General features: G+C 37.6%; 1 protein-coding gene across 1 annotated transcript; it reads right to left on the reverse strand.

Annotated features, from left to right (window-relative positions):
* Positions 1-1070: 1070 nt before the first annotated feature.
* On the reverse strand, positions 1071-25415 carry VDAC1 (voltage dependent anion channel 1). The gene is made up of 9 exons (XM_032210549.1): positions 25158-25415; positions 13830-13899; positions 10897-10946; positions 10325-10477; positions 10177-10229; positions 7169-7396; positions 4298-4448; positions 2482-2539; positions 1071-1995 (listed from the first exon to the last, which is right to left on the reverse strand). The coding sequence occupies exons 1-9, from the start codon at positions 25278-25280 to the stop codon at positions 1904-1906; spliced, it is 978 nt and encodes a 325-aa protein (XP_032066440.1). The 5' UTR covers positions 25281-25415; the 3' UTR covers positions 1071-1903.
* Positions 25416-25886: the final 471 nt, after the last annotated feature.

Consider the following 25886-nt stretch of genomic DNA (forward strand, 5'->3'; position numbering starts at 1 on the left):
TCACCCAGAAGGCTTACATGCCTAAGGCAAGACTAGAATTCACATTTATTCTGTAGCATAATCTAATATCTACACTACCAAAAAAGAAATTCCATTTGCTACTAGCAAGGTGGATAGTACTCTTATCATGGAGATATGGCACCTACAGCTTTTCCTTTTGTACATATGCAAAACACGTAATTATATTCTTTCACAGAATATTCAAAGGTATAGCTATAACTTAGCATTTGATTCGTGGATCTTATCCTATGTTCAGGATGAAGTAATAGTCTCTTTAAGCATATTTATAATTACCATATTGACAAGCCCAAAGGATCATATCTTTGACTTGACAATGACTGTTTTTAACTGGCCTGTCACAACTTTCTTTTATTATGCTACATTTCTAAAAAGCCTACATTCAAATCCTTTACTCAATTATTCTCTAATATTTTTCCACTGGCTTAGGCTGAAATTATTTCCTGCCAAGGTGTTTATATCAACTTGTATTATTCACGGAATGTTACAAAGGGACAGGTAAGCCCATTTTGCTCAATGCTTGTTTTTCTTTGTTGAGAAAAATACCTAGTGCCGTATCTCACAAATTAGAACTAGGGATTCACTGTTTGGAAGGAAGGATTAGAAAGATTTATAGCAGTCTACAGTGGTGAAGAAAAATCTATAATTTACTAATTTAGAGATAAAGGCAAGATCAAGAATGTCATGTTACAGTGATCTGACCGAAATAACCCAAAAACTCAGTTTGCACTTCATACTATATCCTCACTTGCTTTGATTCTAGAAACAGAAGTGAGCATGCACAGCTATATCTATGAGAAGATAAAAATCCTCACATATTGCTTTTTTGTGCAATTTCATTGCTAATTAAGGATGTTGAAATGCACATGGGAAAGCAATGGTTTTTGAAAAGATATTCTATCAAAATAACCAGAACTGTTTGTTCTATCATAATGAGCAGAACTGTTTCACAGAGGTCATAATGCTGTTTCACTAGTTATAAACAAAAAAGCTAAGAGTGTTTCATAAACTCCGGATAGAAATGTTAAAACTATTTAATAAGACAGACACAATTAGAGGTGAAGGTGTTTTATTTATGTTGGAAGGAAGATGTACTTTGTTTATCTTTAATTTTAAGTGGTGTCCAGTACAGCATTTAGGGTCTAGTTCCACACACACAAAAATGGAAGACTGAAGATGTATCCATTAAAACTGCTTTAAAAAAAGTGATAAAACAAAAAGTCCATTTTCTTTAATGCAGTGCCACTAAGGGGTTACAATAACAACAGGTTTTTTTCGGTTCATTGCTCCATTGTACAAGCTTTTCAATAATCAGCGCAAGGGAAAAGATGTGAAATTTTAAGTTGGATTGGCTGATTTACATCAAACTTTCTACACACCAAAATAGTACAATGTGAACATTCTAAAGCACTCTAAAGCTGTTGGGTGTAAAAGAGAGCTGTAGGAGGGAAAAGTGGGAATTAAATGGGTGTGATGTACCTGCCTTGACAGCCTCTTAAATAAACATGAATGCTCCATTAGAGAATGAAAGCCTGATGACTTAGATAGCAGAGATTGTGTTTTCTGCACCCTGTGATGAACAAGCATTTTCACAGCATGAATTTCAGATGTGTCTTCCACTACAATCATCATCATTCCTTCATACAAGAGTTGATAAGCACGTAGCTCCAACCAACAATATACCCCAAATGCCCGGAACTGGAGAAAGTAATTCCATCTTTCTCTGAAAATACATGCTCTGAGGTTTAGCCTTTAACCAGATTTAATATGACTGACACACAGCAATAATTGCATCCCAGACGTAAAACATTGAAAAGTACACTAAATCCAGAAGGTAGCTATGCTGTATAGTGTTTCAGAATTAGTGATGGTAAAATCCTTTCTTTTATGCTTCGAATTCCAGTCCTAGACCCAGCTTGTGGCCACCTGCATTAATATTCTTCCCATCCAGTAAAGCAGACAATGTCAATTTGATACCTAGGCAGGAAATAAGAGAAAAGTTATTAGAATTTATTTGTTAGCATTGCAAGGATATTTCAAAGAACCTAATTAGGAAAAATGTTGGAAGTTCTATAAAAAGGAACTTATGGAGACACATTTACCTTTCCTGATATGCAATCCAACTCAATTGCTGCATTACCAAATAGTAAATGATTGATCAGAATAATATCTATGATTCTTATCTATTTAGATTTAGTTTGATGATAAACCATAGATACATCAGGACTTAGTTTTATGAATTCACAGAAGGAAAGCATTTGCTGGCTTTCCTTTGGCAAAAGTAGTAGCAGATAATATTTCTTCAATTAAATGAATATTCAGAGCCTGAAAGAACTGATTAGTTTTCATTACATTTATATGATTAGGATTCATATAAATGACACACAACAATTTAATTATTGGCAAAAAAAAATACATTAAAAAAAATGTCAGTCATATCAAACACATTTTATCTTTACATACCTGGCTTCAAAATCTGAGTATATCCTAAACCAATCAGACTGGAATTGTTCACTTTAGCCTGCGAAACAAAGTCAATCATGTAACAGTATTATTTCAAAGTGTTTGCTACATAGCTCATAAACAATCCATCAGATCAGATACAAGAAAGTGAGTATGTCAAATAATATTTTATTATTTTACTAAATTCAGTGAAAGTGCAACTAAGTTCATGTGTAAACTTTATAACAACTAGAGATGTGCAGAGATCATATTTTAGTTTGAAGTTGTTCAACTAAAACTGTTCAACTAAAATAGTTCAGTATGATTTGATACCTACATCTGTCTACAATTTGCATTGCATATTGACTCTATTTTAGGATGGGGAAAAAACAGAAGCCTCTATAACATTTTTGTTTTAATAAGAATGAGATGAAATTTGTAGCTAAGTTTTTCAATTATATAGAAATGAATAATAATACACTGAGAGTTATGTTTATGACATTTATTACTGTTGCAAAACTGATTTTTTGCATTCAAATATGTTTAATTCAAAAGATAGATTGTAGATTGTAGATAAATTTATTTATAGGCCACCCTTTTCCCTGAGGGGACTCAGGGCGGCTTACAACGTATAGGGAAGGGAGTACACACAATGACATATAAAAACAGTACGTAATTAAAAATAGAAGCAACATTCATTCATCATTCGGGAGGGGACGGATTATAATTAAAACTATAACTATAGATTTAAAGCAGAGTACGAAAAAATCTGTAGTGAGGATTGTATCTATATGCAGAAGACAGCAAGTATAAATATTAAACACAGCCTTTCTTTCAGACCAGATGTACACAGCTTTCTATAGTCCTTTATAATATTAGTACCTTTTAACTTGTTAAAAAGGGGAGGGAGGGAAGGAAGGAACTGAGAATTTTTTTTCTCAGCCAATAATGGACATGTGCTACATATTTGCAGAAGGGTTCTGTCTCCTATAAGCCATTGATTCCCAACTCTGTAGAATCAATCCTCAAAAAAATTGGTGACAGTATTTATGACAATTTGGACAAATTGATTTGAATGCTAAACCAAAAAGATTATCTGAGTAGAATATTTCATTGACTTTCAAATGGCACAAATTAAGTTAGATTTAGTGAACAGCCAAAAAAACCCTGTCTTCCAGTAAATAATGTAATAAATAATTGAAACCTGAATAGGTTTTCTCCTTTTTACATCAAAACTAAATCATAATCTATTAATGAATCCATTAAATAAGAAGCACTCACTGCAGCCTCTATTTAAAAACAAGAAAACCAGATACTTCTTTTGAAACTTTCCTGTTATAATCTTGAGATTTAGAAAAATAATAACAATTTGCATGTGGCTTATTGTTAACAGAACAAAAATATGGTAGTTCATACATACTTCCACCCAATTATTATCAGGGTGCATGTGATAATCCAGACGTGTCAGTTACTCAAAGTACACAATCAGGCAGTGTTAATATACTGATATGGGAAATTCAGTGAGAGATAAGTTGCATACACCAAACTTATCTAAAGGTAACCAGAAAAAGGTGAAATGATTTTAAGACCATGCCACTGAGTGGAAAGCAGCATTTTAAGAACCTGAATTTATGACAAAGCATATGGTACAAGTTTCTCTTTTCTCCCAATGCTTCTTTACTTGCTTGTACCTCATTTGATAAAGAAACAATTCTGTGAAACAAGAAAAGGGAGTATTGACTAAATATTGTAGTGAAACCATTTGTTCAAACAACAATTGCCTTTGGAATGGAAGGCTCTCTAGTCCATTATTGTCATGGAATCAAATTCTACTTACAGAAAAAGATGCATCTGAATCCATCTGATATTTAGCTGCTATTCCAAAGCGAGTGTTGCTGTTCCCAGCTGTCCAAGCAAGATTGACAGCAGTTTCTAATTTATCATTCACCTTCTGATAAATGGAGCCTCCAAATTCCGTGCCATCATTTCTATAATACATTCAAATGTTATATGCCATGAGAATCTTATTCATGAAAATATAGATTAGTTTTGAAAGATATTTTAAAACACTTTTAAAACTTACTTCAAGTTACAGAAAGATTTACACAATCCTTCCCAATGTAAAGAAAAATATCCCAAGGGCCCAACCAACTCACATCCCCAATGCAGTAACAATTATATGTATTTTCTGCATGTTTATAGCTAATGCCAACATGTGAGTAAAAGCAGATGAGTGCTTCAATATGAGTACAGATAGTCCTCGACTTACAACCATACGTTTATTGATCATTCGAAGTTACAACAGCACTGAAAATTTGACTTATGATCATTTTTCACACATATGACTGTTGCAACTCATGGTCTCGTGATCAAAATTCAGAGTCTTGGCAACTGGCATGTATTTATGACTGTTGTGGTATATCGGGGTCATGTGATCGTGACCTTCTGACTAGCAAAGTCAGTGGGGAACTTAACAACTGCAATGGTTAATTTAACAGCTGTGGTAAGAAAGGTCATAAAATGGGACAAAAATCCATTAACTGTCTTGCTTAGCAACATAAATTTTGTGCTCAATTGTGGTACTAAGTTGAGAACTACTTGTAAAGCAAAAATAATATCATTTGGATTAATTCCTTTGCTTGTATATTTTGGAATCTATTAGCTTTCCATGGAGAATGGAACATATTCATGTTCTTCAGTGGCTTTCACATTATTACTTTTTTAAGTACATTTAGGGTGCTAACTCTAGAAATAAAAGTGATCTGAGTACAGAAAACTGATGTAGAACTGAATCTCCCTGGATATCATTCATCCTGCTTTCCTATCAATTCTTTTTCAACCTTTTTGCTTATGCAGGTCACTACACCAGATTTTTTACCATGACCACATGTGGCACATAATTGCCTAAAGATTCCATAGCAAGTGCCAAACACCAAATAAAATTCATTTAATTGATTATCAAAATCTCAGAATACGTTCCTATCAAACCTTGCAGGCTATGGATAAGAAAGCCAAAATCTGATAAGATTTGATGTTCTCCCAAGTTTGTTTATTTTATACCTTTCCAGGGATTACTGGCCTTTGTGGATCAATTTAAATGGATCATGATCCAAACTTAACTCTATTTCCTTTTGTTTAATTATTTGGTTTTCTGTTTATTCTAAAAAGTAGATTCTACTTTCGCAATGCAATACATGTTTAGGTTAAACCATAAACAAAAAAACTGTACATTTAGCCTAATAATTTCTCCACCATCAGTTCAGCTTGACTCCTGGTGATTTCATAGGATTATGTTTATGTTTTCTTGGCAACAACTTGCCTTTTTTCCCAGACATTTTGTTGATTTCCCATATGAACCTTAAAACCATGGCATTTCTTAATAAAATACGAAATGGCATGACTCTGCTTACTTTTAGTTGGTCAGGTTGTTGGTCAGTAAGGTAGCAAACAATTCATAAAATCATCAAAATTCAGCAAAACTATTGAAAATCCTTACCTAATAGCCTGAAAGCTTCTTAAAGAAGAAAATCATTTGAGCTATTATTTTTAAAAATAAAACAGCTGATCAGCTTACAGTCCCATGCTTATGAACTCCAGATGATTTTAGGGATTAAAAAAAATCTTAATACAGATAAATACAAAATGTATGTACTGTTATCCCTTCATGAAGCACCTATCTCATGCATCAGCTGCAGTGATCGGGTACTTTTTAATGGTTACTCTGATACTATACATTATTTTATGGTAGTCAGATTCTTGTTCCTAAAGTGAAAGAGTAGAACAACAATATCACACTCATTGCCAATGAGCTTTATTTTTAGATCTTCTCCTTCCATCTGTGCTATAGTATGACTTTATTCATATAGTACAGCTTCATTCTAATAGAGAGCTGTGGGACAGCAAAGAATTATCTGTACTTTACCTTACATGAATTTCCTGACAATAGAAATCCATTAGCAGAGTTCTAATTATGTCAGCAAGACCTTTTTTGGGATGATTTTCACAACATGGTTTTGGTTTTGATAAGAATGTTAACATTGAATCAAAAGCAGTTTCTTAACCAATGTCTTACTGAGACTGAAAACAATGTTCAGGTTACCTTCAACCACAAAATGTTTTAAAACTACTGCTCTACTGCCTGAGACAGGAACCTACAGTACATCCCCCAAATCTTTTAGATTTTGTTTTCTATAAAACCCAGGAGGCATATATCCAGTGGCAAGGGACCACATTATGGTCTAAAATATTGTTTATTCCTAGTCTATCATATATGGATATTAGATTGTATACACTATTACGATGCATTCAGAAGGTACTAGTACTAATTCAAAAAGGCAAAGTAAGATCATAAAGCAGGGGGCACAGAATGTGACCCTCTAGCTGTTACCTAAAGTTCAGATACTGAAAGTTCTACCAAGACAATAGTACGGGACTCTGGAAGTTATGATTCAGCAATATTGGTTGGGGGGGAGGGTTTTCCATCCCCATCTCCAAAACTGTTCCTCATAAGGAAAATTCTACAAGCGCACACACATATGCAAAATTCATCCTTTCAAAGCTTGTATTTAGGGTACTCAAAATACGTTTTGCTTTTTCTCAGAATTTTTTTTTTAATGGAAAAAATACTGAAAATAGTTTCTTCGTTTTCACCCAGTTTTTTTTCTTTTGATTATAAATTTTCACCCAGCACAATATCATCAGTACTTACACATTAGTATGAAGCTGAAACTCATCAGTCTTGTAGCCAACAGCAAAGTTACTCTGAGTTACTCTGGTTTTAGCTGTCTCAAACGTCATTTGGTAGCCAGCCAGCCAGCCTTCATAGCCAAAAACAAAGGCACCACGTACTGAAGAACCCGCAATATCAAAATCCATATCACAGCCCACATTGATATTTTCCCGCTTGTATCCAGACTTGATCTTAGCATTCTTCTTTCTAGATGGGAAAACAAAGTTTTATATTGCTGCTTTTTTAAATGTTCGGGGAATCTCTTATTAGCTGCAAAGGAGGATGAGACACACATTTTGATTCTGATCTCAAGAACATAGCAAACAAAAAGCATATGAAATAAACCATTTAAAAATGTATAGTAATCTACTTACCAGCTGGCATCAACATGCTATAAAGTTCACTGACTGACAGACTTTGCTTTCCATAATACCAGGGAATTTTTTATAATCCATTCTTGGCTTTCACATGTTTTGCATATTTTGGCTTAGTAAGGCAAGATATGAATGGTCAACCCACAACATCTTTATTTAACTATACTGGGGTTTCAGGAAAGTCTGTGCCCTCCAGCTGAATATATATGCCACTACTAGCAATAAAGTAGCATATTATTGTGTAACCCAATTGACATATTACTCTAATTTAGATGAGAGAGCTATACTAATGAATCTCAAAGAGTAAGAAGGCAGAGTAGTGGTTAATCTGAGGCTGGGATGGTTTGATAAGTGTTTGATATAGTGGATCTTCAAACAGTTTAGCATAAAACAAAGCATTGTGTAATCATGGATAGAAATGAAGAAAGAAGTGGAGGAAAAGAAACCAAGGGGGCAGGCAAGTAGTAGATGAACCTGAGAACTGAGCAGAGCAGATGAATTGGTAAAGGCAGAATAATGAGGGGAAAATGGCAGGTTGAGAGAGGATGCCATCAGCACTGTAGAGGGAGTTCTTATGATCCAAAACAATTCAAAGGTTTCAGGCTCCTGTCCTTGAGGTACTACAAAATCTGGACATTCCTTCAGAGTATTGGGCAGAAGCTGGGATGGTATACTTTTGCATGCAAGAGTGTGTCACTGAGAGACACTTCCTGCTCTAAAAGCAGAGTGATATTGCACTGGTAGAGAAAAAAGGTTAAGGACAGCTACTTGTCACTCTTCTCCTCCCTACGATTCCTGCTACTAGCTATTTGATGTTCTGACTTAGGCCTCCTTAAAAAGCATGAAGCAGGGTTTTGGTCCCGGCAAAACCTCTTTTATTTACATGACTGTGAATTCATTTCATTCACAGTCAGCAAGGCTTGGCAAACAGTCTTTCAGAAGAATATTTATCAACACGAACCTTATCTCGCTTGGCGATAACTGCCAGATAACTGGTTTCCAAATACAGGGCAAGGCAACACTTGGCACGGAGTCTCTTATAGTCACAAACAGAACTTTCCACTCTTGAAATGACCAAAGGAACAAACTGTTTCCTGCAAAAGCCCACTCCCTGTTCACTCCTCTTTTGTTTCCTTAGGGAGGGGCTAATCACCTCCAAGGTATGACTTTACTCCCAAGTCAACCTGCTTTCTTAGTTGTTCTTGCCTTTTGACAGCTCTGCGCATGCGCACACTGGGAACAGGCTCCAGCTGTTCCTCTGACTCACTGCTGTCTAGCTCCCTCTCTGTCTCTGACACAGAGCTCTCATCTGAGCTTTCCTCAGTCCCCAGGACTGGCCCATGTTCCTCCTCAACTTCCTCACGTCTCTGTTGCTAGCTCTGCTGGCTGCCGGCAGGCCACAGCATTTGGTCACTTCTCTGTGCCCTATTCTAATCCATTCTTCCCACTTCCAAACTCTTAATAGAAGTCCAAAAAACCCCAAAAAGGAAGTGACAGAAATTTCCTAACCAAAAAAAAAACAACCCAACAGCGGGCCAGTATAAGCTTGCATGGCTAACAAACTTTATGAAAAGCCATACACTTTCTTTAAAAAGGCAAAAACAATAGGAAAAAAAATCCAGCCTGAAGAAAATAAGCCTACAAAATAGTATGGCTGATAATACAGAAAGGAGGCAACTAACAGCTCAATAGCACCAATGAAATCTTGCACTGCCAACTTCTGACACATCTATTTATTATAGGCAGAAATTAGCAATAATTAGGGCAATAAGCTCAAATATTAAATATTTTTAAATATCATAACAATTCAGAGCTTGAATATGTTTTGCGTTAGAAGAAGATGGACGGAGTCAGTTCTTGTCTGAAATAGTACAATTTTTACTTTGTAAATAAAAGACATTTACATAACACCCATTCCCAAATGTGTTCATCCTACATGATTCTAATCTGCTATGTTATAGCTATATATAGGTAGTGTAGGTATGCAAAACATTTCATTCAAGTTTTGAGCAATAAACTTCATGGAATATCGCACCTCAAATGCAAAATGCACAATACTAAGAATTTTGGGAACGTGTCAAGCTTGCAGAACTGCTTTTCTAACACTCTGCTTTTATATTAAGAACACTTCCAAACTGTATGAGGTTTCCTGGTCAAAACTGGTCATTTTGCAGAAATTCCTACTTAAGAATTCTAAAAAAAAAGACTGTACACCTCATAAAGTTTTGTATTACTAGCAATGCGCCTGGCTCCCTTCAAAACAATGTTTACAGTATTTAATAAAAGAACAACAAGTAAAGATATGTACCAGTTTGAAGTAATGGTTAAGACACAGGCCAGAAATTAGGAGATTGTGAGTTCTACTTCTGCCTTAGGAACAAAGCCAGATTGGATGACCTTTGGCGTGTCACAATCTCTCAGCACTAAGGAAGCAATTGCAGATGACTTCTGAAATATTCCCAAGAAAAATTCAGGGATTTGTCCAGGCAGTTGCCAGAAATCAACATTGTCTTGAAGGCAAATACACACACAGATGTGGTAATCCAGATTTTCCACAAGCTAGGTAATCAATATTAAATGATATAATATTGTTGAAATGTACTTATTACTTACCCAGTGTTAGGTGAGAATGACGAGTCAAAAGTCAATTTCAGTCCATGTGCCAGCTGAAAAGAAATCCAGTAGTTGACTATATAGTTTGAAAAAAGTTTGTTTAAATATTTGATCAATTAAGGTCTTTTGCAAGTGAATGGTCACTCACCTGGTCTTCTAAAGTTATTTCTGTTCCTAATGTATTGTCTGTGTTCCACTTCTCTGTAAATGTCAAGCCATATTCTTTCCATCTGTACTTAGTTTCCAAACTTCCAGTAACTTTGCTTGTTTCTGTATTTGCAGAACCCGAACTTGTAAATTCCTGAGATCAAAATATAATATTTTTTTATTCACAAAGATACCTTAGATGAGATATTCATGTTCTCTGCTATGAAGCATGTTATAATCTATTGGGAAAAAAATTCTCATTTTCATTTTTATGTCAGTTGCGCTAATTCGGACACCACTGGAAATGATAAGCATTTGTCATTTGAGGTAAGTAATGATCAATACCCCTCACCTACCAAACCCATGTACTGCAACATGTACAATAATGACATAAAGGGCAAAATCTCGAATAATCCCGATTTATGTTTCTGTGGCAGTTGAATAATTACAAAAAAAAAAAAACCCAAAATGTTGTAACAAGGTGAAATGCAAGTTAAAATCCAAAATGGTCAAGAGATAAAATTCAAGCTTATATTTAAATAACAAAATGAATGCTCAGCTTTTCCTACTCACCAGTCCATTTCCAGATTTTGTTTTCAAATCCAGTTTTATTAAACCAAATCCTAAACAAGTACAAGTAGGCAAGTATTAATAACACACAGGTCCAGAGAAAATACACAATATATCTCATTATAAAATTTGAGCTTCCTATGCAGGAAGAAGAACATTTAAGAAATCAAGTTTATTTTGCTTTGTTTGGCTTCTTTTAGTCACACTGAATATTGCCCATAAGACTACTGAAAATATTTCAGGTGTTTCCAAATAATGCTTTGCAATCTAGTCAGCCCTATTTATGGAATTTTACCGGGAATGCATCATCTCTTTGGAACTTATTTTCCCATTATTTTTTCAATACTTTGAAAAAATATTAAAAATAAAGCCCTTTCTAAAGAAAAAGAAAAAAAAATATTTAAACTATGCCTTGGCAGTTTCAGCACCCCCTGCTTTTTGCAGTGCTGAAAAGTAAATTGAAGCATAAATAGTCTTCGACTTACGACCACAACTTAACCTAAAATTTCCTTCTGCTTCTTGCTAAGACAGAGGAGTGAATTTTGTCCCATTTTACGACCTTTCTTGCCACGTTCATTCAGTGAATCAATTGTTAAGTTAATAGCATGGTCGCTAAGTTAATCTGGCTTCCCCATTGGCTTTGCTTGTCAGAGAAGGTTGCAAAAGGTGAACACATGACCCCAGCAAAGGTCATAAATATGAGTTGGTCGCCAAGCATCCAAATTTTTATCCTGTGACCATGACGATGCTGCAATGGTCTTAAGTGTGAAAAACAGTTATAATCCACTTTTTTCAGTGCCGCTGTAACTTTGAATGGTCAGTAAAAAAATGGTTGTAAGTCAAGGACAACCAAAGGACAGCTTGGACAAAGTCATTCAAGCTTCAGCCTGTGAAAAACAAACTGCAGAACAGTCCCTGAGGCTCTGTTAAGGTCTCAGGGTGCTAAAGGCTGATCCAATGGGTGGGCAGGAGACTCAAGTGATCCTGAGGCTGGTAGGCCCCATCTCGGCAGAGTATCAAGTCTAAGGAATGCCCTCAGTAACTTTTCAGGAATATGCAGAACTGTTCTGCTCAGTTATTTTAGAAATAAAGGCTCAAATACCCATAACTGAGTCATGCCTGCATTTATTTCGGGGAAACCACTAGGGGCTGGCCTCTTGGCTGAGAATAAATGCCATCCTCGCATGTTCAGCCTTGTGTCCTTGTTTCCTGCTCTGTCTCCTACATCTCGGCTCTTCGAACCAGATCAGTTGACTCAAGTATTTGGCATTTGGACCCCTGGACTATCTGGGACCACACTTGTGGCTCTACATCAAGATTTGGTTTTAGACTAAACTAATTGCCTGGTTCTGAAACAACCGCCTATTCTGCTATATATAATTTGTGTACTTGCTACACACATGCGCTATCTACCTTTGCATTTGACTCCTTGCTATTCATCGTTCACCATTTGTAAATCAAGCTGGCCTGTATGTGCTCAATCTAAAATAGAATAGAAAAGACTCCATAATAGGTTCTTTCTTTAGTAGCAGAAAAGATACAGCCACTTAATTATTAAGTGAACTGGATTTTTCAACACTAAGGCTCCAAAGCCCCTTCAATTAAAAACTAGGTTTTAGTTTGTATGACTTGAACTTTCAAAATGACATTGGCCCTTCTTTACTCAGGGAGTAACCCAGTGTGTGACAAACTGTTGTCATTTGACAACACGAGTTTGACACCCCTGGAATAACCCATTGCTTGAAGTAATAACCCATTTTCTTGAACTAAGAAAATTAGAGGAAAGAGAAAAGAAGGCTGGAAACTTCTATCATATAAAAATTGTTAAATTACTTGTTCCACCAGCTTGTCCTTTAACAGTTAGATTTGCAATTTTCTACTTATTTATTGGAGAATGAAAACAATGAATGTTGAGGAGAGGCATTATGCATTCTGATTGCATAATAAAGACATAACTAGGTTAAGTTACAGGCCATCCATAAATAACAACTGGATTCTGGATCAATAATGCAATTGGGTTCAAATAGCCTAGTATATAGTTATACATTGATAAGAGTAGGAAATGCATTGCTAAGGAAAATATTATAAGCTTAGTTTCTGGTAACTACAAGGACAAGCCTTGACAACAAATTTGCCATAGCCTTCTGGGATGCTTTTCTAAGCCACATTCTTGGGATTTTTTGTTTTCTTCCATCTACCTGTAAGTACTAACCAAACATGTTTTTCCCCCCAGAATTATATAAAGACAACTAGAGCTGCCACTTTCTAGAATAAACCCAAATGCAATATAAAACTCTCAGACTCAAAAATCAAATGTTGCTAGATCTCAAATAAGAAGTAAAGCACATACATGATTACATAAGCTGTCAAACAGGCTATTAAACCTGGATAAAAATGAGAAGTATAACACATTGATTTGCTAACTGACAATACCACAAGTTCATTTTGTTTTTAAACCAATTGAAAGCAATAGAGTATATACAAAAGAATATTTGAATTATATTCATTTATTATTTATCCATCAATCTTATTGTTATATAGCTTCCCTATCGCTCAGGAAATCATAGAGAAGTTAATTCACTACATACAATATAATATCCTAAAGTTTAACAAAATGACATTAATTTAAAGTACAGAATATAATAGCAATATGAATTCATACACTGGACTAAGCCATACTGTGGTTTACTTGTTTTTAATACATCAAGATATATAGTTTATAAAACAAGCCATGGCTCAGCAGATTAATTAGCTATACAATGACAGTGCAATATAAATTCTTCTTTGAGCCTAACATTGACCACCAAAATGCCATTTCGTATAGTAAATTTGATTCCCCACATTGTGTGCCAATTATAAGTGGAAAATGTTAAAATGTTGTAATTTCATTTGGATGAAAGTGATAGAAAGTAAAAGTTTCACTTGGCAATATTTACCATATCCCTTGGTGAAGATGTCTCGAGCAGCTTTCCCTAAATCAGCATATGGAGGAGGCACCGCCATTTTCTGTTAAAATAAAGATGTCACAATTATGTTTCTATCAGCCCAAAGATCTGCCCTGTATTTATGATTCTAAAATTATAATTTTAGAATCTTGGTAAAAGAAACAAGCTGAAGTTACCTATAGCAAATAATTTTCCTTTTGGATCCCAAATTCCAGACTTTAGCTCTGTGAGGAATTCAGAGGACTTGAACACACTTGATCAGTTTTTGTTATAAAAAAAAGTTAAAACAAGATTAAATATTTAATTGCTTTAGCTATTTTGATTCATGCAAAGTTCTCTGTACCAGGTGCTACCAAAAACTAAGCTTTGAGTCCATGTGATATACTGCAAGAATTCCCTATGGCTGATTCACACTCAGGCTTTGAATTCATAGAGAGCTGGTAGAAATACATGGTTGATTTATAACAGTGTTTTTCAAACTTGGCAACTTTGTGAACTCCCAAAATTGCCTAGCCAGCATTGAAAAACCATGATTTATACTTTCCTAGTTCTTCATTTGTACTTGGGCCCTGCCCAAGCTCCTAACCATGGACAAGATAAAAGCAACTAAAAACAGAGGTGAAACAAACTAGAAATTTTCAAGTAACTATTAATTTTGCAATATGCAAACCTGACTTGCCTGGACAACAAACTCTAGCTTAGCTTATTATATTACCCAGAAAATGTTTTGGATATTTGTCAGCTGTCTCAGGTAAACCAGACAGGAAACATCACTAGATGAACTAAATCTACTTTACTGTCAGGCTACATCAGGGGTGTCAAATTGAAAGCCCATGGGGGGGTTAGATGTGGCTCGCAGGACTGTCCTAGAAATGGTGAAGGAGCAGCCCGCAGTGCCTCTATCAGTGAAAATGGACTCCCGAGCTCCATTGTCGACTGCAACGGCCTCCTGCAAACCTCTGCCAGTGAAAATGGAACTCGGAAGGGATGCGGGAGGCCGTCGCAGCCAACAACGGAGCTCGGGAACCCCTTTTCACAGGCAGAGCACTTGGGCCACCTCAGGCACCAAGAGAAATGACATTAAGATGGCCACACCCACTCTGGCCTGCAGGGATCAAACACAACCCCGATGCCGCCCTCAATGAAATCAAGTTTGACACCCCTGGGCTACATTAACAGAATCTTGCAAATCTGAAGGTACAAACTTTCCATCATCACTTTTAATTACTTGACTCATTAGGGCAGGTCCTTTTTAAAGGACATTCTTTCTTTCCCTAGATGTTAAGCATCTGGAGGTTCTTGCCTCTCTTGTCTGAATGTTTCCTAGGCAGCATCTTTTCCCTTCAGATCATTCACACATTCCATTGCAATATAACAGTACCTCTCTTCTTCCAGTTAAAAGTTCATGTTTTACATTACCTTTTTTTCCAAATATTCCCACCAAAGAAAAACACTGTCTAATTTAAGTTGTTTAATCTTCCCCTTACAAAAGCCATAATATAAGCTTCAATGGCATAGCCAAGAAGGATTCAATACATGAGACCCTGGTGATTTAACTTATCTGTGAAAAAGAACCACGTTATCTCACTTATGCATAATGTAAAATGGTTCATTGTAAAGGTTTCACTCTCAGTTCTTTAATGAAGCAGAAGATTCATGAGACTTTAAACTGCATAGGTTAATTTATTTTGCACTCACCACTACCTCTTGGCCTTCCTAAGCAGCAGCTAAGGAAGCCTACTGTTTGGCAAATATTTTGTCATTTACAGTTTGCATTATCTTAATTTTGTTCAAGCAGAAAATAAATTAAAACTAGGAATCTGCAATAGATATAGATGGTAAGCATTCTCAATTGGCATGGGTCCCTAAATCACTTAGTTAGAAACATCAGGGTTTGAATTATTGCTCATTTTGGCTCCCTGGGAGAACCAATTTATGTTATAAGAGTATTACAAATGCAGTGATGCTTCCTAAGTATTTTAATAGCTACTTCCAGCATGAAGCATTAAGTGCCAGAACAGAATATTGTTGCTGGATAAGTTAAGAAGTTTTCTTTGCCAATTTGAGCTCAATGGAATTACTATCCTAACTATACCTAGGAGGTTTGTTGTAAAGATGCCTAGCTAAATAAGAGAGCAACTGAGTACTTTGGGTGGGGTTAGCAGAAGTTGAGGCAAAAAGAGGACATGTCCTCCTCTTCTTTTTTTGTCCTCACAGTCTCTATCTAGCAGGCATAGCTTTGAAATCAAATATTGTCTGTCTTTTTCAGGATCTAACAAACTACATCTTCCTAAATAGGTTTTTGCACAATGTAGCACTTTCCTAATTAGTGGTAACTGCAAGTTAACAAGCTCAGCTCTGTGACTCAATTAGTTGATTAGTACTCTCCCTCCCTTTGCAGCTGCTGCCTGAAATTGACAAGACCTTAAATCAGTTACAAGCTATTGTACTAAACTCAGTTTAGTACATTTCTGCCATGAAGAAAGGGTCTTCCTGATGCAATATATACATGTAGGCCTAAATACTTTTTTGTAATTTTTGTTCCAAGTGTCAAGAAAGCTAAACATTTAGTGTGTTCTCTCCCTTCCCCTCCCATTTCTTTTCAATTGGTTGTGTCATCCTTTGCCTTTTTGGATATGTGGTAGCTCTATTTTGGGAGCACATCTTCCAAGCCCCATTGATGTTCTTCCCATCTTCTCCCCTTCTTCAGTAAACCTAGCAGTAAACCTAGGATACCATTTAAACAAACAGAAGTAAATTATGAGTTCACAAATGATGCTTCCAGTTGCAGTGTCTCTCCTCCTCACCAAAAAGTTAGCATATCTATTCAAAATTCAGATTTATATAAATATGTAAGAACAATGGAAGTTGCTGAAATTGATTGATTGACTGATTGATATGGCTATACATTTCAGAGTGACTCTAGGTCCCTGATGGCAAACCTATGGCACACATGTCAGAGGTAGCACACAGAGCCCTCTCTGTGGACATGCATGCCATCGCCAGCTGTTCTTTGCAGGTGCCGGAAAACAACCCAAAAAACGGCCTGAAAACAGCCTGAAAAATGCCCCCCAAACAGCTTGAAAATGCCCCCCAACTGGTCTTCAGATTTCTGGTGCTCCTGTGCACGCATCTGCACATGCATTCCAGCTTGGGCACTTAGTGCTGAAAAGGTTCGCCATCGCTGCTCTGGATGTAGAAGGTTTAAAACATGGAAAAATACCCATTATATTTAACCGTAGTGCTAAAGAAAAAGAAAGCACATCATCAAAAGCAAAGCTGATCCAACCTACTGAGGAAACAGCCAGCTGTTCAGTGCCTTAGGAAAAGCTAACAGGGTCAGGGCCATCCAAACCTTTTATGTAAAATATACCAGGATACTTTACACTGGCATACACTAAGGCCAAGCCCTAATCTTCCTCGGTGGCAAAGTTAGTCTCCTGTCTGTGCATATTTACTGTTAAGACATTTAAGGAGAGACATCTGCAGAACGATTTTGTTTTTTCTCCCAAACAATATCATTAGATAACAGAGAAAATCGCCACCATCCATCCTCCTTAAAGTGTGGCAGGATAGGCTTGGGCAAGTATTAATGAGTATCAAGGGCAGAAGTTATATACATCTTTTAAGTTCTTTAAATTGTTGGAAATGTAACAATCAACTTGAATCATTATTCTCTCATTTGGTGGCTCAGCCATTTTGGAAAATAATGTATAATATAATGAAATGAATTTTAAACATGGAATCTTTTTTCCAATCTGCCATTTATCTACTAAATATCATTAACTTTTACATCCCCCACTAATGGTGGTTTGCAGGCGGTACGCCTCGGTACAGGTGTACCAGAGCCTGCCTGGAGCACCGGATACCGTTTCAGTATGGTGCTCCGGACGGCCCGCCGCACAAGCTCCTTACTGGTCTTTTAAGTCTTTGGCGCTTCCGTGCATGGCCCGTACACCACCTGCACGACACTCCGCTGAACAGCTGGAGCGCCGCGGAGGCTCGTGGAGGCGATAAGATGGATGTGCACATTGTGCACGTCCATGTGGATGCCACTGGGCCCATTCCAACCGTACCGGTTGGAACAGGATCTGAAACCCACCTCTGATCTCCACAAATTATACTAAGAGTCTTTATTGTAAGTGCTATAAGAATACTTTATATTGGGTTTGTCTAGTTTAATGAAAAGAAGGACTAGGGTGACATGATAGCAATGTTCCAATATGTCAGGGATTGTCACAAAGAGGGAGTCAAGCTATTCTCCAAAGCACCCAAGGGCAGGACAACAAACAATGGATGGAAACTAATCAAGATCAAAAGCAATCCAGAACTAAGAAGTTTCCTGACAGAACAATTACCGTAATCAGTGGAACATCTTGCCTCCAGAAGTTGTGAGTGCTCCAATATTGGAAGTTTTAAAGAAGAGATTGGACAACCATTTGTCTGAAATGGTGTAGGTTTCCTGCCTGAGCAAGGGGTTGGACTAGAAGACCTCCAAGGTACCTTCCAACTGTTATTCTATTCTATTCTACTACCCACCAGAAAAACAGATATTAAAGTCTATAATTGGCTTTCTCTATTATACATCAGCAATAATGTCTTGTTCCTTAGAATACATAAGCAATAATGTCTTATGTCCCTTGGCCTTTTCTAAAGCCGTCTTGAATATCTGCCATTTTTTCTTCCATATAGGGCTCCATATAGGGCTCGAATTGTAAGCCACCCTGAGTCCCCCCCCCAGGGAAAAGGGCGGCATATAAATAAACTACTCTTACTCATACTCCAATCTGTATTGAAAGATCCTATGGATTATTTTGCTATGATATGAAATTAAGGCTATTGTATTAATAGTTTGCACACTTTGTTAACTCTCCTTTTTTATATTGGAATGATTCCAATCTTCCAATCTGTTGGCCACTATGTTATTCTTCAGGTTAACTGGTATAGCTCAGTTAGAAACCTTTTTTTTTTTTTTTTTTTTGCTGCTGTTTGCCATATTTCAGTGGGTATTCTAACAGTTCCTGTAGCCTTCCAACTTGTTAATGATTAGAATAAAACTAATTGGCTTTCTTCTTCTTTAACATAACTTGAAACTTGCACATCTTTCTGTAATTGAGTTTCTCCTCCAATATATTTTATTTGGTGATGTCCACATGCAGAGTTGTCATTTTAGTGCTTTGAATGGTTTTAGCTATGAAGATATTGGAGTGGCAGAAATTGATTACAGGTAGTCCTCAAGTTACGATCACAATTGAGCCCAAAATTTATGTTGCTAAGTGAAACATTTGTTAAGTGAGTTTACCCCATTTTATGACTTTTCTAGCCATGGTTATTAACTGAATCATTGCATTTGTTAAATTAGAAACATCGTTATTAAGTTAATCTGGCTTCTCCATTGACTTTGCTTGTGAGAAGGTCGCAAAAGCTGATCACATGACATTGCTTCTGCCATAAATATGAGCCAGTTGCCAAGCATCTGAATTTTGATCATGTAGCCATGCTGATGAAAAATAGTCGTAAGTCAATTTTTTCAATGCCGTTGTAACTTTGAACAATCACTAAATAAGCTGTTGTAAGTTGAGGATTACCTATAATCAGTCTCCTGTTTCCTAAGCCATAAGTCTGACTACATTTTCCTCTTTCATGGTTTCAGCTTTGGTATTTCAGTCTCCAATTACAAAAAGCACACTATTTATTTATTTATTTATTTATTTATTTATTTAAATATTTATATAGCTGCTCATCTTAAAGAACTCTCAGTGATTCACAACAAACTTGCATGCATGTTCTGTTGATTTCAAATACAACTTGGTCATAAAACTTATTAATTTACTCTTCTTCTGCATCAGTAGTTAAGCAAAGCATAAACTCATATTTAAAGGATTGTCCAATCAGTATTATTCAGCCATTGACTACACTATAGCCAATGACTCTAGCAGTCTTGCTATACCTTTCATAACTATAAAATAGAACCATTCCTTTTGTTTTTCATGGCCTGAGAAACAAAAACTGTGATCTTATGACTGAAAATGTCCAATCCCAGTCCATCTCATTTTGTCTAAGATGTCAATTTATAGCTGTTTCATTTAATATTTTCACTGTGTTAAGATTTCACATCTTCATGCTCCTACTGTAATACTGTCCTTCAAGGCTCAAGACTTTTTTCACCTATATGACAACATTAGCAACTAGATGAAGACTTTAATCCAACCATATCATAAACTTGATTAGTATTTAGAAGGATTATCATTTTCTTTCAGTAGTATGTTGAGTGCTATCCAAGCTGAAAGGTCCATTATTCAGCATAATATCATCAATCATTTTATTTTTTTCAATCCATATAGCTTTCCTGGTAAAAATACAGAAGTGATTTACCACTTCTTTCTCCTACACAGAATGAATTAATGCTTTGCCATTGTCACTAAAGTGATATCTGCCTTCAGCATCTTCCTACATTGCAGTTTATTATAGGTGCTGTAAATTTCATCAGAGCCTACAATTGATGTGAAACCTAGATTTGAAACCACCTAATTATATGAAAAATAGTCTTGATAATCTTAGGAGGCTCTTCTTGTTTGGAAAAAAAAACAGTTTAAACCAGGGGGCCTCCAAACTTGGCAACTTTAAGACTTGTGGACTTTAACTTACAGAATTCCTCATGGCTCAACCATTCATGACTGGTTGAAGAATTCTGGGAGTTGTAGTTCACAAATCCTTAAACTTACCTAGTTTGGAAATTCCTGGTTTAAACTATGAGTAAAACTACCAGAATGTTTTTTTTTTCCCCCTGGAAGTCTTTCAAACATCAAAACTCCTATCATAGCTCAGTTCACTCTTTGGCTAAGCCAAAACCAAACCAAAACACCATAGGAAAATATAATATAATGTATGAAAGCAAGTGCCAAAGCTGAATATATAAAATATATTATTAGCAGTTCAAACTAAAACTCAGGTCTTTGCTTTTAGTAGAATTCTGCTTCTTAACAAACCTACATCCAGATAAATGTTTGTAGCTATTGTTTTCCACCACCTGAACTATTATTTTATTACACTGCTTGCTTCATAAATTATAGAAGGATTGGCTCAGAGCTTGCTCAATCACAGTCCATTCTTACCTATCTTGGCACTGATGAATGAAAAGTTAAAGTTGAAATTCCCGAAATGCCTGTGTACCTGAATCATCATTTCAGAAAAGTGATTTAGGGAGGGGGGGAGTTAAAATTTTGCTCCCTTTAAAAAAATGTTTCACTTTTGATCCTTGTGAGCATGCAGCAACCTTTCACAATTTAAATATTTTCTAATGTTTTGACTTAGCTTATACAATGGCAAGGACTGAAACACTAGTAGACATTAATTCTCCCACTTTTTTCAGGGAAAATATGTATAAAATTGTCACACATGTAACAAGATGAGAATAATCTATCACAAACTTTTTTTTGCACATAAAGGGTCATTACCCATGGGAAATATCCATTAGTTTGATGGAGAATAAATTATGGAGAATTACATAATTACATATCTAGACTAAATGATGGTCAAAGCTATTTCCAATGGTAGGCACAATGTAGAGTGCTGCAAGACTGCATTGTTCCTTCTCCAAGGAAATCCCTGTATCCCTTCTGCACTTTTCCATGTTTTCACAAAAAATAAAAGTGGAAAAGCAAAAGCTTTCAAAGTTGCATCTGATAATAAAAAAGGGCAACAAAGCAGCCAGAAAAGTCATCTTGGTAATGAACCAGTTTCCCCACCCCAGCTCTACATTATATACCTAATGAAACGTTTAAGTGACATAAGATTTTTTTCCAGTGTCTGATAGCTGATACAGAATTCTAGCTAACCAGCAACCACAAAATAAAAAGGTTGATACTGAGATACTGATGTTGATCAAGCAATCCAAATATGGCAAGCAAAATGCTGTGAAGGCAACAAATTAGCATTGCAGGTGTTTGCTAAATCATGTTAAGATTTTACAGAGTTTAGCTTTTCTTTTGGTTAACAGCAGAGAGAATGTAATGAATTGCAGCTGCCACAAGCAGTGCCCTGACTAGAAATTATTTTTAGCCATAGACGTAGGAAAGGTCAAAAGAAACAGCCCTAGAAAAATGACAGGAGAAATTCAGTGATGTTTTCTTGTTGGAAAGAACTGCAAATGCTGGCCTCTTTTTCCTTCTTTTTTAAAAGTAGCTTTAAAAGATGGATCAAGTATCTTTTATTTTAAAGTGCAATATTTTGTGCTTTCTGAAGACTGCTTGCAGAACACAGACAAGAAGGAAAGAAAGGAAGTCTTCCTGAGCTATTTCATTATATTAAGGTATGAGCAAGCAAAACCACACATCCTCCCAAAAAAATTCCTCTATAATTTTTGTTGTTCCTTATCAGTACAGCAAAAATGTGCGCACCCTGCTTCTGTAGAGGTTTATGGCAATGTAGATAGAACAGGGTCAGCATAACTCTCAATCAAGTAATTTTCTCTCTAAGCAACACCAATGCTACTCCTAACTTTATTTCAAGTTTTCATTAGAAAATGCTCCATGCTGCAACACATTCCTTATTCTGCCCTGTTATATTATTTGAAAATATAAAGAAGGCAGTGGAAGTTAGAACGTTAGCAGACAGTTATGTGATCAGCCTGCATGTCAAAATGCACAGGTCTACTTTTGAAAATGGGGAAATTGGGAGACCAATTTTTGCCCTGACTTCCTGTATCATAAGTACCTCCATTTCTGCACAACTATCCTTTAGAGGTTACACAATTGCATGAATTATATTGCTACTTTGTATGAGGAAATAGAAAACCCTTTTGCCAAAGATATTTATTGCATTTTATTGGGTTTAATTATGCTTGACTCTCGTCCAACATTCAACCATAGATCAACCATAAAGATTAATTTGCACTTTTCTGTAGCTGATAAAACAAGTAAAAGTAGGTTATTCATTTTCTGTTTCCATATTGAAACTTGTTGTTCATGCTAGTGTAATCACTGTGAAACTCATCTACCATACTGATACATATTGACAAACTCGGGATGAAACATTGTAAGCACATTGCCAAGTTGGCAAAGAAGATGAAGATATGGAATGGATAGAAATCATTGAAATGTTATTTATCAAATAAACAGTGGGTAGATTTCTGCAACTTATTTAGCAAATAAATAAAGCTTGTATTCTTAAAGTACATACTCTCTCAAAAATAATAGCTGTGATTTGAATGAAGTTTTGGGCAATTTACTACCCATATCTGTATTTTTAAGAGTCTGTTAAATAAAGTACTGAATCAGAATCTTTTGCCCTTATCTTTAAACAAACATAAAAGGAATACCTGTTTGACTGAATAAGGCAAGGCTTTGAAAAGGTGGCATGCATATGTTGAATGCTGTTTTAAGTTTTGCTAAAAGGGCTAGTTCAGTTGCTAAGGAGGCATATCTAGTTACAAAGATACTCTGGTCTCTCTCCCATAGATGGCACTCCTTCTCCTAGGCAGGTAAACATACTGCAAAAGAAAGTATCCAGTAGCAGCCCCCATTATTTTGATGTTCTAAAGAAGCTTATGGGATCCGTAGGAATTTTTGGAAATGAAGGCATACTTAACGCCAGCTCTGGTTTTTCCTGATATTTCTCTCATCCAAAAATCAACCAGGCTTTACCCATATTTATTTCAGAGCCCATGCAAGTTCCCTGAGGAGCTACCACCTAGTGATACCCATCCAGCCATAAATGTTATCTATCAATTATTACCACTGCAACACTGGTAGCCTTCCAAAAATCTAGACATAATTCATTATCAAGGGATTTCAGATGCGATCCTTTTTACTATATATTAAACTGGTATCCACTGGAAAAGCAAAATGCGGTTGGATTACATTATTCTAATCAATGAAATTATTTTTAAGCATCAGGTTCAGTTTGGCTTTCTTGGGTGGGGGAAGAGGGAAGATAAAATCAGAATAAGAGATGATAGATAGATAGATAGATAGATAGATAGATAGATAGATAGATAGATAGATAGATAGATAGATAGATAGATAGATAGATAGATAGACAGACAGACAGACAGACAGACAGACAGACAATTATTTGCAAATCTGGTTGCTCTCTGCCTCCAGACACCCTTGAAGACATGCCATTCATTCATTCATTCTATGCCTTCCATTGTACTGGAAAAGGGTTGGAAATTCAGTCAAAAAGACAAATAACTATCTTCAACAAAACCTCGGGAATTCACTTCATCATCACTCGCTTTCCTCCTACAGGGGTAAGGTCAGGGAAGGACACGAAGGGCACTTGGAGGGCACTTGAGACGCTGAAGCGAAGGGAGCTGGCCAGAGGAAAGAGGCTGAAAAGTAGTCAGCAAGGGCTGCTAAGGAAGGGATCGCTTGGAATCGAGTCCTTGCGAAGGAGCTGCTGCCTGTGGGCAACGACATGGCTGCCCGACCTTGCTCTCCTCCTCCTTTCAGTGCCGGCCGCCACTTTTTTTTTTTTTTTACCAACGAGCGCAGTTCGCATTCCGCCCGAGGCCTCTAGAGTGCCCGAGAGAGAAGGCGCGCACATGGAGTCAAATGACGAGCGCCGAAGGAAAGGAAACGCTTCGGGAAGGTCACCCAGAAACTCGGCGCGCGCATAAAGAGCGAAGAAAAGCGACCACAATTCCCCCCTACGACCCTTTCTTTCTTTCTCTCTGTCCCTCCTCCTCGTTCCCAGAGCTGTTAGACTCAAGGCCAGGCAGGCAAACGCATCCTCCGCCGCTGCTTAAAATAGGAGCCAAACGGCAAGCAAAAAAAAGACGCTTCTGGGAAGGGGAGACAGCCGAGCCGCCGTCTGGGGATTGAGATGGGAGGAGAAGCAGGAACGACGGGCGAGAAAAAGAGAGGTTGGCGGGGACGGAATTGCAAAACTTCCCGAAGCAGCCGGGCCTGAACTTAGCCTTAAGGGAATTGGAACGGATGCCCCTTTCGTCTGCAACGCGCCAAAAAAACCGGCGCGAGATGCGGGGCTTCGGGGGACGCCCTCGGCCTTGAAATGCTGTAGGTAGGGCAATCACGGATCACCGCTGGAAGGCGAGAAAGTTGTCCCCGACCGTTCCGAATGAAGGTCTCCGGAGGCCCGTCGTGACTCGCAGCCTTTCCCTCCCTCCTCCTTCTCCCTGCATCTTTTTCTACCGCTGCGGGCGTCGAATGGCGGCAGAAGCAAATCCGCGCTAGCTCGCTTTCTGCCTCCAGCGAATCCCCCCCCCCAAACTCCCACTGTTCCGTTTCTTCTTCCCGATTCCCGCAGCTGGTCCACCATGACGCCGTATGCCCAAAGCGGCCTCGCCTGCCTTACCGCGTGCTCCCGGTCCTTTTCGTGACTGCAGCAAGGCTTCGGAGGCGAGACAGCTGGCGAGACAGAAGCGGCGACGGAGGAGGAATGGAACGGGGCGGGCTTCCCCTGCGCTGAGCCCAGCATTGCTAAAACGAGGAAACCCGGCACGCAGCGTTAGTGGCTCTGGCAAGCGAACAGATGGAACCACCCGGCTCGCAGAAGGACGTGCCTGCCCCGGCGTCGCACACGCTCGCCTGCCCCCAGGCTGCGGATAGGCTGAGGGCTGGAGGGGTAGCGAAAAGCGAGGCAGGACTTTCCGTGCCAAGGCAGCGACTCCGCCAATCCAAGGGCGTCGTCTCTTGCGTCTTTTACGCATCCGGGAGTGCGCCAAGATGCCAGATGTCCGGAGGAGGCGGGGGTGGCGGCGGCTCTTAGCTGCAAGGCGCGGGATCCGCCGTTGCCTTTGGTACTGTATCTACAGAGGTGGTGAAAAGAAGGGGGGAAGGGCCTGGTTAGCCCTCACCCAAATCCGTGCAGGTCAACATCTTGGGGGAGGAGATGAACTGAATTAGGATGAGCAGTTCATCCTAATTCTGGACCTGTTGGTTTAGCTCCATGAAGAAGTGAGCAAACTCCGTTAAGCACACTGAAGGGGAAAGAGATGGGAGCTAGCCATAAGATGCTATTGCTTCGAGCCCTAAGCCAGAATATATTTAACCAGGGTTTATTGAAGAAGACACAATTGGCAAG

Source organism: Thamnophis elegans, chromosome 2, assembly GCF_009769535.1.
Source record: "Thamnophis elegans isolate rThaEle1 chromosome 2, rThaEle1.pri, whole genome shotgun sequence".
Lineage (NCBI taxonomy): Eukaryota > Metazoa > Chordata > Lepidosauria > Squamata > Colubridae > Thamnophis > Thamnophis elegans.